The sequence below is a fragment of the Barbus barbus genome (assembly GCF_936440315.1).
Source record: "Barbus barbus genome assembly, chromosome: 19".
Classification (NCBI taxonomy): domain Eukaryota; kingdom Metazoa; phylum Chordata; class Actinopteri; order Cypriniformes; family Cyprinidae; genus Barbus; species Barbus barbus.
In genome coordinates this window covers 427,283-446,275 of record NC_136747.1, presented here as the reverse complement: position 1 = coordinate 446,275, position 18,993 = coordinate 427,283, and the positions used below count along the sequence as shown (strand labels likewise).

Genomic DNA, 18,993 nt, shown 5'->3' with positions numbered 1-18,993 from the left:
TGGAGCTGAACTTTGCCGACAGTGGATCGCCAGGAGCAGGATTGGGCACCCCTGATCTGGTAATTCTGTGTGATTTTTAATTTCCAGCCCATTTTAAACCAGCAATATAATAATTTTTAAACAATAGTTGACTTAAATAAAACAACCCAGCATGTCGGGTAAAACATTTAACAAAACCAGCTGGGTCAAAATAACCCAGCATGTGTTCTGTCCAATATTTACTCAATGTAAATACTCAATATTTGATATTCAATAGTTGGGTAGTTTTTAACCCAGTATTTTTTTAGTGTATGGTTTGGAAACCCACACCTACTTAACAGAACACCCTACTTGTTAACCGACAGCAGCATTAATTTAATTCTGTACCAGACCTATTTGATGTAAAGACCACAATCCTAACCCAATATGCGTTAAAATAATATTTTTATTTTGGACAAATGTGCATAAACAACAGGCATTACAACACAGGCTGTAAAGATCCTTTACTCCAGAAAAGGAGAGGCGTGATAATGCGGAGCAGACGAGGGTGTTTCAGATTTCAGGTGATCGTGATTGTTGTGGAGAGTGAAGGTGGAGCCTGGTTAATCAGTGAGAGTGCCCCCTCCACAGCCTGCCTCTGGACAATCAGGACGAGATTCATAGAAAAAGGTAAGAGGAGCAGGACCCATGATCAATCCTCTGGTCCATATCATTCCCAGTTTACCAGATACAACAGCGTCAGGAATCCAAGCTCTTCCATGATGAGCGGTGCGGGTCCTCCGTGGGACCAGGCTCTGTGGAAGAGTCGGACACAGGAGGGTGGTCAGGTAGAAATGTGTGGGTAACTTAAGGTGGAGGGGTTGAAGTGGTGGACAATGAAAAGAGGCCTATGTATCTGGGACTTATCTTGTTGCAGGGCAGGTGCAGCTTGATGTCCCTGGTGGAGAGCCACACCTTTTGTCGGAGTTGATATTTTTGCGTTCCAGTCCACCATGCATCAGCATGATCCTTCCGGCAGTGCACTGACCTTTGAAGATTATGATGAGCTGCTTCCCAGACCCTCTCGCTCTCCCGGAACCAAAATCAGCCGATGGACCAGAGACATGGAGGAGGCTGGAAGCGGTGTATGAACTAAAAGGGCATGAGTGTGGAGAATGCTTTCCAGACCCAGGAGGTGATCGGAAATTATGTCCTCTGGGAGGCTAAAATAGCAGAAAACATGATTAAACATCACCCCAGCAGGTTCCATAGCAGATGGGGGTCTCTTGAGGGGAATTAGATGACAGACTTTGTAATATCTATCTACAAGGATTCAGGTATAACCATCTGATACCCCTTTCCACCAGCTGGAACCAGGTGCTAGTTCAGAGCCAGTGCTATAGCCGGTTCTTAGTTGGTTTGACTGGCGAGCCCTTTAAGAATCGGTTGCTTTTCCATAGGCTAGAGAGCCAATACAGAGCCAGGTCTTACGTCACAATACGTTTCGGTTCACTAGCACAGCACAACAGGCTTGTTCGAGGTGCATCAGCGCCATGCAGACCGATCGATCGATCGGCACACAATACACTAAAGCACCGCAAGAGCGATCCAAAAGCATAAAGAGCCGTCCGTCTGCTTTCCAGTCACTCCTGCAGCACCCCGATGCCTCGCACTGACCGGTCCGCGCAGCACAGATCCATCCCGAACAAGCCTAAACAAACTATCAACAATGGCGGTTTGGCCCCTAGGTGGCTAGTGCCCACAGAGGTGTGAATAGATCTGATTAGAGGAATGACCTGAGGGACACTCCGACAGAGAGGCATTGGCTTCAGAGATTTGCTCATCAAGGGACGACTGAATAGGACTTACGATGAGACTGGCTGGGATGACTGGTTCTGGCTTCTCGGGAGGCATGGAGACAGGAAAGAGCACTTTAACATTTTTAGATCAAGGAAGGTAGGAAATTGAGAAGTTGAATCATGTGTTGAATTAAGAATAAAGCCCACCTGGCTTACCGTGGATTCAGTCTCTTGGCTTCATGAGGATACTCAAGGCTCTTATAGACTTTGAGTACGGTAAATGATTGTTGGGCTCCCTCCAACCAATGTCTCCATTCCTCCAGGGCCAGGTTAATGGCAAGAAGCTCTCGATTCCTGATGTTGTCATTTTTCTCCACTGGGGTGAGCTTTTTAGAGGCGGCGGCACATTGATGAAGTTTTGGTGATGTCCTCAGCTCCTGAGACAAGATCGCTCCAACTCCTGTTCTAGAGGCATCGACTTCAATCACAAAGGGTTTCTTGGAGTCTGGATGAATTAGGCACGGTGCGCTGGGAAATGCTTCGAGTTGTTCCATGGCTTGGGTAGCAGCTAGAGTCCAGGACAGAGACTTGGGTCTGACTTTGAGGAGACTGGTGAGTGAATGAGTAATGGAACTCAAGTTATGGATGAAACATGGACAGAAATTGGCAAAACCAAGAAAATGTTGTAGCTCTTTTACAGTTGTGGGAGCCTCTTGCGGACTGCAGCAAAGATTAAGCAGACAAGCAGACGTGTTTGATTAAGCAGACATGCAACACATGCAGCACTGGGGTACTCCAGGGATCTGTTTGGAACACACTGCTCCACGGCTGCGTTTCCCAAAAGCATCATAAACCCAAGTTGATCGTAACTCCATTGGTGACAATGATTCTACGATCAATTTAAGTTTACAATGCTTTTGGGAAACGCAGCCCAGATTACCAAACTGTTGTTTTGTTCAGTAGGTTCTGGTTTTGTCATAGAGGAAGGCGATAAGAAGAATCAGGCCCGATATTTGTTAAAACTATCAACAGGGCACTTCTGGCTGTTAGGTTCTGCAAAGATGCAACCCCTGTAATGGTTGTACATTGAACTGCACTTTCTAAATTAGACCATCTGTTTCTTTTCTTTTTTTTGTAAAAAAGTAAAACTTCTGAATGTTTTTTGTTAGAGTTAAGTTATAGTAGGTTATTTATAATTAGCCGTTTATGAAACAATACAAGTCTATGAAATGTCCCCATTTAGCTAAATCCTTGTGCGAGAGAAATTTATTTATTTGGAAAAAGCATAAAAATGTAATGTTATTCAGCTGTTAGATTAATATTGTTGGTGTTTTTTGTTTATTTTGATGAACTGAACTGTGTGTGGGTAATCCTAACCAAGAACGAAAAGCACTGCTTTAAGAGATAATACTTTAAAAGTTTGGGTCCCATTTTATATTAAGTGGCCTTAACAACTATGTACTTATATTTAAATGAATCTTTTAGTACAATGCACTCATTGTGTACATACATGTTTTTACATATTTTACAAATACCTGCATGTAATTACATCTGGAATTAATTTCTGTAATTACACTGTTGACCCATCTCTTACACCTTAACCTACCCTTAAACCTTCCCATACCACCAAACCTGTCCCTAACATTACCCATATCCCACCTAAATAGCAGCAAAAGTGTTTTGCAATACAATATGAACACAATAAGTACATTGTACTTGCATCAAAAAATAAATACATAGTCGTTTAGGCCACTTAATATAAAGTGGGACCAAAATTTGCTTTGCAAGTCGACATAGTAAGTCAGTGTATAAGCCAACATACAGAAAAAGCCTGCAGCTGATGCCAAACTAATTCTGCTAAAACAAATATGGAAAAGGCAATGACTCATTTCTGGACACATCCCTGGCAATAGTGTATTTTCATAAGTCTTCACACCCTTACTGGTATGTCTTACTTGTACATATTCAAACTCTACAATCATGATTGGCATTAGGGAGTTTTTATTCAGATGGTATATATTACGTTCACACGGTGTGCCCAATTTACTCACTGCATCTGCAACAGTAGTTTTCCCTTGAAAATGCACGCAAAATCCTCACCCTGTTGAGCCCTGAAAAATACTTTTTTTTTCATTTGGCAAGACTCTCAAGCATTTCAGTAGTGTATGCAGCACATTGAGGAAAGAAAAGCAAAGCAAATAAAAACAACCCCCATTTTCTTTATTTAATTAGACATTTACAGTAGTCACTCTTATAGTAGCTGCCTTGTTTTTCTTTTTCCCCATTGTTTCACATATTCTATCACATGGATCAATGCAAAGGAAGAAATATATTTATATATGAACGCCCAAAACAGAAAATTTTGGCAAGATATTATAATAACATGATTTAAGCCCCATGCATTCAACAGGGCGAATGTTTGGTTCATACATGGCAATTCAGTTTAGTGGGCTATGAATCTGCAAAGAAACATGGTCAGATGAAAGAGGAACCTTATTTAAAACCTATTCAAGTTCTTCAACTTGAATTCTTCGTGCCGATTTCAGAAATGATCAACAACTCAGTGTTTGATATGCAACTATAAACCGCACACAGGTATTTCCCAATGTGCAAGAACATCTTTAAAATGCAAACCGCACTTAACATGAAATTTAAAAATAACAACAACAAAAACAAAACATTGCAACTACATTGTCGAGGTCACTTTTAAGGGATGCTGTTTGTCTACTGCCACCAAACACTTTAAACTGTCATGTATTGGACCCAATACTGAATAAAAGTGTGCAAGGAATACAGTCAGTGAAATGTGTCGACATGCATCGTATTCTGGAAGGAAGTAGCTGCAGAGCTCACTGAAAGATTGAAGAAAAGTTGTTTTCGAGGCTCCCTGGTAGAGGCCTGTTCAATAATTCAACAGAGAAGATGGAACTGGTTTCAAATCAGAACAATTAAAACTGTTAAAGCCTTGCTGCTCAGAGCAGCTTGTTCAGAGAACCGTTAAAACACCAGAAGCGACTCAGACTGGGAACAATGCGTTTGCAGAATATGTGTGGTTAGTCTTTTGCGAGTGATAACACTGAATGCGGCTGGAAACACCAACTGTTTCATTCTCTAATACGTTTTCAAACTAATTGGCCACAAAGCATTTTTCTTCAACGTTTCTTCTTTGAGGCATATTTGAGTTCGGACCATTCTGGCTTTGAAGGTGAGCAGCTTTAATGACCTGACCGAATGACAACAAACCAATCAGCCAATCAACAAACTAATGCCTCGTTCTGTGAATACCTTTCCAGATCTGCAGGAACCTACAGCAACATTCACCCTGCGACATTATATAAGATGCAGCGGAGCACAGCGTGACGACACAGCAGCTCGAGCCTAGGCTTCTGGATCAGTGTCCTCCATCGATCAGGAATGAAGAGGGGAAGGACAGAGGACGGCCAGCGTATGGCACAGCAAGGCTGAGAGCGAGTGTGGCACCAATACAGTGAAGAGAAGGAAACACCAAGCACACCGTCAGAGCCCACCACCCATCCAGCATCTGGAAGCCAGCACTGTTACACACACCTCCCAAAACTGATCCATCAATGAGTGATGGATAGGTTCAACACCTAAAACCCCCAAAATCAAAGTCAAGCCTCATTTTAGGACCATAAAGATTTTAAGCATCTGATTCTCATCTGTGTATCTCAACCTCATCACCTTTGACAACAGCGAGGACTCAAATCTAATGCAAAATGCTGTTGAAGCAGAAGAGTGAGATTGTTATTTTTATAGTCATAAGAACTATGGGAATAAATGTGCCGACCAGTAATGAAATCATGTCATAATGCAAAAAAAAGTCTTAATGGTCCCAAAGTGGGCTTTTTTTTTATTATTATTTATGCACAAAAGCAAACAGATCAAATCTGTTTTGATTTTGGGGTGAGGTCCACCCAAGCACACTAATATGGCTGTGTTTGAGATAAGCTCTCCACAGTAAGGATACATTCTGCATCGGGACAGAGCCAGTGTTCCCCGCAGGACAGGAGCTGTGCCGGGGTCAGGAGGGGTCATTACAGCAAACTACTAATCTGTACACACACTCATTACTGGTACGGAATATCTATGTGGACTCAATTTCTGGATCAACCATTTGTGAATCAAGAACAAAAGAAAAACAGCAAAGTGTCTGTGATGTCCAAGCATCCTGTGCTGTGGTGTGTCAGGGCCGGTCTAGCTGTTCTTGAGCAGGAGTCTGTCTTCGGTCGAGGGGAAGCAGTGCAGCTGGCAGACGTCTGGAGCCAGCAGGCCGCAGGATCGCAGGTCCACGCTCTGCAGCGAGGCACAGCGGCGCAGCAGCGGCAGACACTGCTCCGTCACCTTCACACAGCCTGAAACACAGCAGCGCAGTCACCAGCGTCAGCACCAGCCTCCTAAACACTGACGACTACTTTACCCTCATGATAAAACATGACCAGGACTGCCACAGTAAAAACCTGTTCATTGATTAACGGTAAGTTCTCCTACTATATACGGTGAAAAACTGTTTTGGACATATTGGTAGTATACCATTTTTGGAAGTGAAAAAGAATGTATCATTTACTGTGAAAAAACATAAATTGACATTCCCAGAATTACCTGTGTTACATTTCAGATTTGATGTATTTTTTTTTCATTGAAATAACTGTTTATTCTGTTTTGTTTCTTATCAGTTGTGTACATTAGGGTTGTATGTTACATCTAATGTTGTTAAATTAATGTTTATTGCATTATGTCAGTTTCATGTGAGTTACCATGATGGTGTTTAGTGTTTGTGTGACTGACACTGTGCACCTTCTATATATATATATATATATATATATATATATATATATATATATATATATATAGATAGATAGATAGATAGATAGATAGATAGATATAGATATATATATGTATATGTATATATGTGTGACCCTGGAGCACAAAACCAGTCATAAGGGTCAATTTGTTGAAATTGAGATTTATACATCAATGGAAAGCTTATTTATTCAGCAGCTTTCAGATGATGTATGATTTGTTAATATTTGTCTGAGATGCAACTATTAGAAAATCTGGAATCTGAGGGAGCAAAAAAATCTAAATATTGAGAAAATCTCCTTTAAAGTTGTTCAAATGAAGTTCTTAGCAATGCATATTAATAATCAAAAATGAAGTTTTGATATATTTACGGTAGGAAATTTACTAAATATCTTCATGGAACATGATCTTAATATCCTAATGATTTTCATCATAAAAGAGAAATGTATAATTTTGATCCATACAATGTATTGTTGTCTATTACTACAGATATACCTGTGCTACTCATGACTGCTTCTGTGCTGCAGGGACAGATATATGTTAGTATTTAAAAGCTGCTTGTGATGGGCTTTGGTTCATCATGTGATTTTCTCATCACCTCCTGCTTTTTATCAGTGTATTACAAAGGTACAAAACAGATTTCAGTACTTCCATAGGTTGGTATATTAACATTATATCAAAGGATATTACAGTTTTTAAATGTAAATTTAAGTTAAATGCATAAAACTTAAAATGTTGCCACTATTTTTTTATGGTAAAATTTTGGCAACCACAGCTACCAGTTGTTGTTTTTTTACTGTATATTTTATACAGTATATGTTTTTTTTTTTTCAGTGTATGAAAATGGCCAAAGTGTCATGCTGTTATGAGTTTTTTGGCAGTGTCACATGCGACGACGGTGGATTACAGTCATAAGAGCTGGACAGCTGTGTTTCACTGAGAGGTTCAGAGGGCTTCGTGTCTACAGAATAATCCAGCACCCATGTGCCCTCTTTGGGGAGTATTTTAACTCCGTCTGTCTTGGGTATCAAATGCAAACGCATCTTTCCAGGCTTGATGGTGATAAAAACAAGTCATTTACAGATATTCTTTAATCTTATTGCACATCTCAACCCTGAGCTCATTTTTATTTTTAGTAGTTTTTGTTTGATTAATTCATATTAACATGGGTTCCTATGGAGACTGTAACAGGACAAACCTGAGCTTAAAATCAGTCATGGTGAAGCATATTACAGGATATTTTATATATATAAATATATAATATTATTTATATAATATACTTATAAATTACTTATACATATATTTATAATAATATTTAATATAGATGTGTGTGTATATATACACATATACACATATACACACATTCATTTTGGGTTTTGCACTCTGTACTAGTTAGCCGATGCAAAAATCTAAAAAATTATAATTTGTTACCATGCTATTACTCCAGTTACTGACTTTTTCTTAAAAAAAAAAAAAAAAACTATTATACATTATAAAATTATCCTTATACCATTGCTAGTATGCTAGAAACGGATTTAATTATATTCCTCTGAACTTTTAGCAAGACGATTGTAAATATTACAATGTTTATGAACATTTATTTAGGTAACACTTTATTTCGATCGTCCACTTTAGACATTCTACTAACAGTTAGTAACTTTATTAACTCCATGTCAACTATCAGTCATTAGAGTATTAGTAGACCGTCTGCTTCATATTTTCTAACACTTTATGTTGATGCGTCCACAACATACAACATACTGACTATCAGAAACTTTGCAAGTATGTGTCAACTTATTCTACTTTAATAATAATTATAATAATTTGTTACATTTATATAGCGCTTTTCTGGGTATTCAAAGCGCTTTACACAGAATCTCCTCGTCCACCACCAGGGTGCAGCATCCACCTGGATGATGCGACGGCAGCCATAGTGCGCCAGAACGCCCACCACACACCAGCTTACTGGTGGAGAGGAGACAGAGTGATGAAGCCAATCAGTGTAAGGGGATGATTAGGAGGCCATGATGGTCAGAGGCCTATGGGCAAATTGGGCCAAGATGCCGGGGTTACACCCTACTCTTTTTGAAGGACATCCTAGGATTTTTAATGACCACAGAGAGTCAGAACCTCGGATTAACATCTCATCCAATGGACGTTGCTTTTTACAGTATAGTGTCCCCATCACTATACTGGGGTGTTAGGACCAACACAGACTGCAGGATGAGCACCCCCTGCTGGCCTCACTAACACCTCTTCCAGCAGCAACCTAGTTTTCACCGGAGGTCTCCCATCCAGGTACTGACCAGGCTCAACCCTGCTTAGCTTCAGTGGGCAACCGGTCTTGGGCTGCAGGGTGATATGGCTTCTGATAACCCTAAACCTACCCTACTGAGAGTTAGTAGACATGTAGTTGCAAATTAATGAGAATTAGTTGACACATAGTTACAAAGTTACTTCTAGTTAGTAGAATGTCTAAAGTGGACTATCAAAATAAAGTGTAACCTTTATTTATATATTTTTTCAACATTACTCTGGAATTCTTAAAGGTGCCATAGAATGAAAAACTGTCTTTACCCTGGCATATTTAAATAATAACAGTTCTGTACATGGAAATGACATACAGTGAGCCTCAAACACCATAGTTTTCTCCTTCATATGTAAATCTCGTGATTAAAAAAGACCACTGAAAAACAGGCGAATCAGAACATAACACCGACTGTGACGCAACAGTCAGGATCACTACGCCCCCAACATTTGCATAAACCCGCCCTTGTTCTAAGCCGGCCGAACCATCAGAAGCTCTGCAGGTATTGTAAATAAACAAGCGCGGACAACAGCGGAAATAACACAATAAATGTTATGTTCCAGGCCGTGCAGGGGGTGTGAAGTGCAGGGATGGGTTGGTGTCTGTATTCAGAAAGGCACAGAAAGCAAATAACGCGAGCCACTAAAGGGACATGGTTAGCTCCTTGCTAGCGGTAGCCTGTTACAGTACATAAGATTTCACTCTCAGTAAGGAGAGATGAGGATGATGGCGAATGACTTACAGATCCTGAGCACCACTGACAAGCATCTGATCTTGTGAAATGTGTGGTAAGTACTGTTGCTCCATAATGTAAACATAGTTTGTGTGATCGCGTCTCTTGAAAGTGAAACTATAACGCGATCGATGGATCGTTCAAAAGCAGTTACAATGCCTCGCATATTAATAACGGCTCCCTGATGCCCGCGTTTTATATACAGTATAATTACCCGACGATATAACTGCTAGAGAAAGTATTTAAATATATATTTTCCTCCCTGTGCTTCCTTCTTGCTGATGAGCCGTACTGTGAAACAGCCAATCAGAGCAGAGCTCATTATTATTCATGACCCTGCCAAATAAGCCAATAACAGACCGTTTCATTCTAGGGAGAAATCCTAGGGTTGTAAATGGACATGTAAAATCGTTTCTGGAGATTTTTTGCCCTTACCTAAGCCACATACCTTCTGTGTAGATATCAGAGAACAATTTAAAATACTGTATCAATGCATTCTATGGCACCTTTAAACTAAATATATTAATTTTACTTGCATAAACCTTTTTCTTGTTGCAATGTTTGATCAATAGGTGGCAGCAGAGTGAAAGTGGTCTATTTAGTCTTACTACTACATTTTTCCGTTTACAGTGTGTTTGTGTGTGCATATTCATGTCAATTATCTTTAACTTCTGTGCCATAAGTATTTTTGAGATGCATCTAAGAGATAAACAAATGTCTGCATAACATGATGTGTAAAGATACAATGTATCCAGTTCTATGAAAACTATTAAAATATAAATACATGAAATGAACTGTAGAGGTCACGATTTTTCTTTACGACAGCATCAAGGTATTTTAGTATGGCGTGATATAATAATGAAGACCAGGATGAAGAGTGAAGAAGGCTCCTGTGGTGGAGCGTGGGTCTGTACCTGCCAGGCTGACGTGCATGAGGCTCTCTCGCAGAGGGGATATGGGAGAGGTCAGCGTGTGGACGGTCTGGTCTGTGATGTGGCAGCACTGACTGAGGTCCAGCTTGGTCAGGTGAGGAAGATAGCGCACTAGCAGGCGCGACACAGCGTCGGTCACCTCCAGGCCCGCCAGACGCAGCTCGGTCATGTTCTGGAAGCGTCCGCCGCGGTTCTCTCCGTGAGCTGCGGCCAACAACAGCACAGCTTTAGTCCTACACGCTCACATGCAGCTTTCAGCTCTTAAGATACACAGCCAACATAACCGATGTGAGCACTGGACAGCAGCCTTCCCCCGTTTCCCAGACTCAATCACAAAACACTCTTCAGGGTTACTCGTACAAGAGCAAGTAACCCTGAAGAGTTTTATTCAGCGATAACAACTGACTGGATGAACAGGCAACGCTTTATTTTAAGGTGTCCATGTTAAACACATTACATGTGCTTACCATTATAATAACAATTATGCATAATTAAATGCAAGTAACCCTAATCCTAACCATATAGTAAATGCATGTAGTTAATTAATATACCCTTAAAATAAAGTTTAACCGACACAAATTCTCTTGATAAACACCAGAAGACAAATGATCAAGCTGGAAGACTCACTTTTCAGCAACATCAATACATATCAGATTCAAAAGGGACCCCAAAAACACAAGAAATGAAAGGAAGAAAGTTGTGGAATACTACTAACAGTGACCGAATGAAAGCTACTGATTAAATGTGGAAACACAGTGTCAGTTGAACTTCAACACTTCATGTTTAATACTAACACCCCAAATGTTTCATGTGTAATACTATCTTCACAACTGTGTACTGCACTGTGAGCTGGAACTGAAAACTAGCAATGAACTCCTGCAGTCAACTCATGATAAACTGCTGTTCATTCATATTCTGTTCTGACAGCACTCTCAGTAGAGATGGACAGAGTGTGTGTGTGTCTGTCTCTCTGTGTGTATGTGTGTGTGTGTGTCTCTCGCTCTCTCTCTCTCTGTGTGTGTGTGTGTGTCTCTCTCTCTCTCTCTCTCTGTCTCTGTGTGTGTGCGTGTGTGTGTGTGTGTGTGTATCTCTCTCTGTGTGTGTGTCTCTTTCTCTCTCTCTCTGTATGTGTGTATGTCTCTCTCTCTCTCTCTCTGTCTCTGTGTGTGTGCGTGTGTGTATGTATCTCTCTCTGTGTGTGTGTCTCTTTCTCTCTCTCTCTCTGTGTGTGTGCGTGTCTCTCTCTCTCTCTGTGTGTGTGCGTGTGTGTCTCTCTCTCTCTCTCTCTCTGTCTCTGTGTGTGTGCGTGTGTGTGTGTGTGTGTATCTCTCTCTGTGTGTGTGTCTCTTTCTCTCTCTCTCTGTATGTGTGTATGTCTCTCTCTCTCTCTCTCTGTCTCTGTGTGTGTGCGTGTGCGTGTGTATCTCTCTCTGTGTGTGTGTCTCTTTCTCTCTCTCTCTCTGTGTGTGTGCGTGTCTCTCTCTCTCTCTGTGTGTGTGCGCGTGTATCTCTCGGTCTCTGTGTGTGTATATCTCTCTCTGTCTGTGTGTGTGTGTCTCTCTCTCTCTCTCTGTGTGTGCGTATATCTCTCCCTCTCTGTGTGTGTGTGTGTGTTGTCAGACCTGAGCGCGTGTCGTTGCTTGGCGGGGCCAGCAGCTCCCTCAGATGCGAGTCCTTCAGATCCTCCACCCAGCTGAGGTCCAGCAGCCGCAGACAGGGACACACTGACTGACAGAGCGCCGAGACTGAGGACCACGAGCAGCCGGCCACGTTCAACTCCAGCAGCCCTGAGGACCACAGCAGCGCGCACACGCACACACACACACACACACACACACACACACACCAGAGAACACGTCACTTCATCTGCTCTGCTGCCACGCCTCAGTCTCCATCTAGCATTATTCACACGCGCTACTCAGAGCACAACTCAACACAGAATGATCACCAGCAGATGTAGCACAGCAAGGGAACGTGTTCCAAAGCACCCATATATATTTCATTCTTTAGCTTCTAGATAATGATTCATGAGATACAAGTTGGCCAAATGCTTTGACCCAGTGTGACTCAACTGTATGAACTAAAGGAATGCTCATTTGATCTAAATACAGTCAGGTCCATAAATATTGGGACATCGACACAATTCTAACATTTTTGACTCTATACACCACCACAATGGATTTCAAATGAAACGAACAAGATGTGCTTTAACTGCAGACTGTCAGCTTTAATTTGAGGGTATTTACATCCAAATCAGGTGAACGGTGTAGGAATTACAACAGTTTGCATATGTGCCTCCCACTTGTTAAGGGACCAAAAGTAATGGGACAATTGGCTTCTCAGCTGTTCCATGGCCAGGTGTGTGTTACTCCCTCATTATCCCAATTACAATGAGCAGATAAAAGGTCCAGAGTTCATTTCAAGTGTGCTATTTGCATTTGGAATCTGTTGCTGTCAACTGTCAAGATGAGATCCAAAGAGCTGTCACTATCAGTGAAGCAAGCCATCATTAGGCTGAAAAAACTAAAACCCATCAGAGAGATAGCAAACACATTAGGCGTGGCCAAAACAACTGTTTGGAACATTCTTAAAAAGAAGGAACGCACCGGTGAGCTCAGCAACACCAAAAGACCCGGAAGACCACGGAAAACAACTGTGGTGGATGACCGAAGAATTCTTTCCCTGGTGAAGAAAACACCCTTCACAACAGTTGGCCAGATCAAGAACACTCTCCAGGAGGTAGGTGTATGTGTGTCAAAGTCAACAATCAAGAGAAGACTTCACCAGAGTGAATACAGAGGGTTCACCACAAGATGTAAACCATTGGTGAGCCTCAAAAACAGGAAGGCCAGATTAGAGTTTCCCAAATGACATCAATCACCTGACCTGAATCCGATTGAGCATGCATTTCACTTGCTGAAGACAAAACTGAAGGGAAAATGCCCCAAGAACAAGCAGGAACTGAAGACGGTTGCAGTAGAGGCCTGGCAGAGCATCACCAGGGATGAAACCCAGCGTCTGGTGATGTCTATGCGTTCCAGACTTCAGGCTGTAAATGACTGCAAAGGATTTGCAACCAAGTATTAAAAAGTGAAAGTTTGATTTATGATTATTATTCTGTCCCATTACTTTTGGTCCCTTAACAAGTGGGAGGCACATATGCAAACTGTTGTAATTCCTACACCGTTCACCTGATTTGGATGTAAATACCCTCAAATTAAAGCTGACAGTCTGCAGTTAAAGCACATCTTGTTCCTTTCATTTGAAATCCATTGGTGTGGTGTATAGAGCCAAATTAGAATTGTGTCAATGTCCCAATATTTATGGACCTGACAGTATCTGCATCAAATGACACATTTAAAATCATTGTTTCCTTCATTACTTCAGTCAGACCAGTTGGAACACTTTTCTTCCTTAGTATTTTTGTCTTGTTTTCTAGTATAAATAACTAAACATTCTTGAATCAAGATGAATTTACTTTACAAGTAAAATGACTTAAGATAATATGTCTTGCTTTCTGGGAAAAAAAAAAAAGATTGTGTTAGTTTTTGCATAAAAGAAGCAGAAATATCAGCCAATGGGGTATGAAAAATCATTTGAATCATCTTAATTCAAAAGCTAAAAAATATTTTTTTATTATTATTATTTTGCTTCTTTTAAGCAAAAACTAACAAAATCTTCTCTTTTTTTCCCCAGAAAGCAAGACATATTATCTTAAGTCGTTTTTTTCTTGTAAATTCATCTTGATTAAAGAATATTTAGATATTTATACTAAAACAAGTCAAAAATACTAAGAAAGAAAATCATTTTTTTGCAGTGAATGCATTTGCCAGCTGTTTTATGTTTGGTATCAATCCTGATTTGTGCAGAGATCTGTCCATCAGGCCCGTCTCCTCACAGCTCTGTGTCTGGATCAGAGCGCTCCTACCTTGCAGACGGTTAATGAGCCACATGAGCTGCTTCTTGGAGATGTTGGTGTAGCCCAGGTTGAGAGACACGGGCTGGCGCCGGATTATACTGCTCAGCATGGGAGGAGTGATGGAGCGCTGGCGGCTCAGATCGATCTGAGTCCATAGCCTCTTATCACAGCACCTGCACACAAGCATCAGACATTCATACAGCTTTCATCACAAAATCATCTAAAATCACTGACGCAGTGCTGCAAAAATTACTTTTCACCACAACAACAATAGCAATGTACAGCGAATTAATTGCAAGGTTTACTAGTCATTACTTTTATTAATAATTGTACCTGCATTTAAAAAATATTTTGACACGAAAATTTAGTTACTATTATAATAAGAATTTTTTTAAATAAAGTGTAAGTAAATGTGACTTGTGTAACTAGAACAAATAAAGTGTTGCCTATATGAATCTATAAGTCTGCATTGCTTGAACATCTGTTTTGTTTGTGAACATCATTATATTTTTCTCCCGTTTGAAAATGGGATTTATGTCACTCCCGGTACTTTGCTGCTTGTTTAGGGTACAGTGGCCCTTTTATTCAGCTTCTGAACCGAGTAGAGAAACTGAACAAATAGCCCTTACTTTATAATCACTAAAAAGGTGTCACTTAACTTCAGTTCATCGCAATCTCACAAAGTTCCTTTATAGTCAATGAACTTTAATATAGGGACCAGTTGCTTATTAGCACGCCTATTATTAACACACTGGCTGCTCATTATTATTCTTTTTCATGTCACTTCTCATACTAAGGTGAAGCAGGCTTCTATATGATATCTACCAGACAGAGTATGTAGTAATAGTGGATTGTATGATACCTGATAGCTTGTTTGGACTAAACTGGCCGATACGGATTAATCAACTGAAATAGATATTGAACGAAAATTAAATAGTGCTCTACTATTCAAAACACAAACAAACAGTACTGAACCACACTTTGTGAATGAATAAAAAGTAATATTAATTATTACACTGATCATTAAAGTTAGTTCATAGTTTATTAACTAATGTTAAGAGAAGAAATGTTCAAATTTAAAAATGTATTAGTACTAGTGAATGCTGAAATGAACACACTAACAAGGAACACTGCTTCTCGTTTTCATTCATCTTATTTTATACTCTAACTGCTCCTATTCTAGAACACTCGATGATCATCTAATCAAAATAACAACATGTGTTAGTCACACACCGGCCAGAAGAGTCTAGGAGAACAGGAATCACACACCGGTCACGTCACGGTCAAAAAAACAGTACAATACACCGTTTTACAGCCCAGGATCAAGTCTGTCTGTACATTAACAACGATTTGAGACCGATATGATCTCATTTAATGAAAAACTATGTGAATAAGGTATGTGTGACCCTGGAGCACAAAACCAGTCATAAGGGTCAATTTTCTGAATTAAGGTTTGTACGTCATCTGAATGAATAAATGATCTTTCCATTGATGTATGGTTTGTTATGATAGGACAATATTTGTCTGAGATACAACTATTAGAAAATCTGGAATCTGAGGGAGCAAAAAAATCTAAATATTGAGAAAATCTCCTTTAAAGTTGTTCAAATGAAGTTCTTAGCAATGCATATTACTAATCAGAAATGAAGTTTTGATATATTTATGGTAGGAAATGTACTAAATATCTTCATGGAACATGATCTTAATATCCTAATGATTTTTGTCATAAAAGAGAAATGTATAATTTTGATCCATACAATGTATTGTTGGCTATTGCTACAGATATACCTGTGCTACTGATGACTGCTTTTGTGCTCCAGGGACACTAATGTCGAACGTCTCATTAAATAATGGCAATATCTATAGACTTAAGGTAATCAGTTAAACTAGCTAGCTGTTTTTATTGTTGCTGTTTTATTCCATTTTTATATCTAGATGTTAGTGAAAAGAATAAAAATAAAACACTCTTTAGATATCAATCATTATAAGTATAAAAATATAATATAGTATAGTATATAATACTTCTATTCTTTGTTTTCTTTTTATCTATTATAAATTTAAAAAACCTCGCTAGTGTACTGCGTTAAGCTAAGTGAGGCTTGTTACAGCACTAGCATATCATTGCTCTTTTGTTCATTTTGATTGCTTCCATTGTCCTCATTTGGAAGTCGCTTTCATCTGCTAAATGACTAAATGTAATGTAAATGTATATGTGATGGACATTGGTCATGATCATTTTTGTATCTACTTTGAAGGCATCTGGGGTAAAACAGCTTCATATTTAACGAAGCATTTGTAAAACGCTTGAACTGAGACCTGATTAACAGCAAGCTGAAGTCTGTGGCACGGCAGGATTTTCTGTCGGCTGTGTTTAAATCCGCATCTTAAGTTTCCCACACTGTGCAGTGTCAGGTGTCAAAACAAACAGCTGGAGGTGTCAGTGACTTCCGCCTCTAGAGGCCGCTCTCGCTCTGTATTATGACAGCAGATGCTTCTCAGCTGGGCTGTGGCTAGAAGGGATACAGCTCCGACCGGAAACGAACATGTTAACAATGTATTCTTAACATCTACACTTACCCCATACAATAATGAAAAAATAGTTATTGTTGTAAAGTGTGACAAAAATTACACTGTATTGATGTGCGCATGCCCAGTATGTCATGCGTATCCCTTCTAGCTGTAACCTCTTAGCAACAGACGCAACCCGGAAAACTATCGGCAGGGATTTTTGAAGATAACCAGTAGTTCCAGCAAACAACTATCAGTGCTGATTAAAGGTGCTGTATGTATGTTTTTGACTCTACTAAAGCATAAAAATTCCATAATATGTTTGCAGATATATAAGAAACATGCTAAGTTAGCATACTTGTTTATCTGAAAAACAATGCTACAGTCAGTTATTCTCCTGTAGTGTGTGTTCCGGGCCGGAATGTCAGTCTGTCTTGATTTGTGAAACCCGCCCACTGCCAGTTTACCCAATTATATTTCGGCACCCCGGGTTGCCAGTTGGCAGAAAACAACCGCAAGGTGTCAATCCTACATACAGCACCTTTAATCGGCAAAACCGATACATCGGTCGATCTCTAGTATGTACTTTGCACTTGTTTTGTTTGCACAGTTAAAAGGGGCCATCAGATACAAAATTCACTTTTACATGGTGTTTGAACAGAAATGTGTGTTGGCAGTGTGTGTACACAACCACCCTATCATCATAACAATCCAGTCAGTTTCCAATAATAATGATCACTTTCTCAGACCCAGGCCCCGCCCACAATTGTTGATTGACACTGGTGTTTAATCACAGCTCCGCCCTGAGTGAGCTGTCATCAGTCTGCCATTGTTTCACCGCCGGAGAAGGTATAGACAAGAATGACTCCTCAGAGATTGAAGTGTTTAGTTGTTGGATGTAATAATCATCGTTTACTCCTGACATCTGAGTCGCTGAAGACACAGAGGATTACGTTTGTTTCTGAAGGAAATGCGCTCATGATCTGCCTAAATGCGTTTATGTTCCCGAGAATCATTCGTGATCCAGCCTCATCTACAGAAGAAGTGAGTGTAAGGGTTTTTTATGAATCTTTGCGAATCTCCTTTCCTAATAACGTGCTAGTTAGCATTTAAAGGAACATGCACCGAAACTGGTGGCTGTGAACAGAGCTGTTTTTAACAGGGTAAAAAGGGTGTTGTTTTAGGGTGTATTCACACCTGTCTTGTTTGGTTCGATTAAAACGAACTCTGGTTCATTTCCCCCTTTGGTGCGGATCTTTTGGGCAGGTGTGAATACAGCAATCGCACTCTGGTGCGCACCAAACAACCGAACCGAGACCCAGCTGAAGAGGTGGTCTCGGTTCGGTTCCAAACGAACTCTGTCACGTTGAGCAGGGGGTGGTGTTTTCAGGCGATCGTGCAGTTAGCTTACACGTGCGAAAGCCTGCAACCGCTCTCCTATGCACGTTTTTTTTTAGGTTTCACTTTGGCTTTCTTTATACCTGATCCGTGTTCTGCGCAGTGCTACTGTCAGTATGCCATGGTAGGCGCACATAAAAGCATGCTCTCTCCGTCGGAACCGTCTTGCAGCATTTCTTCGTCGTCGCAAAATCCTTGTTACAACATGGTATAGATGACATTGTCTCATCTGATGTTCATAGGTGTCTGCATATAGCGTTTGTAGCTGATAAAAGAAAATCAGTAAATTAATAACAATTGCACTATGAAAATTTCTGTCCAATGAATTGATGACCTTAGCACACGTGTGGTTTTGTTTACAATTACTGGTTCACTTGAAAAAAGGGCAGTGTGAAAGCGAACCGCACCAAACAAAAAAAAAAAAAAAAACATTCTATTTGGTCCGGACCAAAGAAAGTGAACTAACGGACTTTCCTGGTGTGAATACACCCTTACACTACCATTGAGGAAGTTTAACCAAAGTATGTTATAGACTTTTCATTAAAACCCTAAAGAATCATATCAACTTGTGGAAACGGGCATCTGATGACCCCTTTAAAGTGTGAGCGTGATATAGT

The 18,993-nt window shown here is 40.2% G+C and overlaps 1 protein-coding gene across 2 annotated transcripts in view; it reads right to left on the bottom strand.

The window, feature by feature from the left end:
- Positions 1–3,743: 3,743 nt before the first annotated feature.
- Positions 3,744–18,993, bottom strand: part of fbxl19 (F-box and leucine rich repeat protein 19) — a 39,859-nt gene continuing 24,609 nt past the window's right edge. For both annotated transcript variants that reach the window (XM_079441339.1, XM_079441340.1), the window contains exons 8-11: positions 14,480–14,643; positions 12,174–12,338; positions 10,534–10,755; positions 3,744–6,130 (exon numbers count right to left, since the gene is read on the bottom strand). In XM_079441339.1, coding sequence (XP_079297465.1) covers positions 5,973–6,130; positions 10,534–10,755; positions 12,174–12,338; positions 14,480–14,643 — 709 coding nt within the window. In that variant the 3' untranslated portion in view covers positions 3,744–5,972. The remainder of the gene's footprint in view (positions 6,131–10,533; positions 10,756–12,173; positions 12,339–14,479; positions 14,644–18,993) is intronic.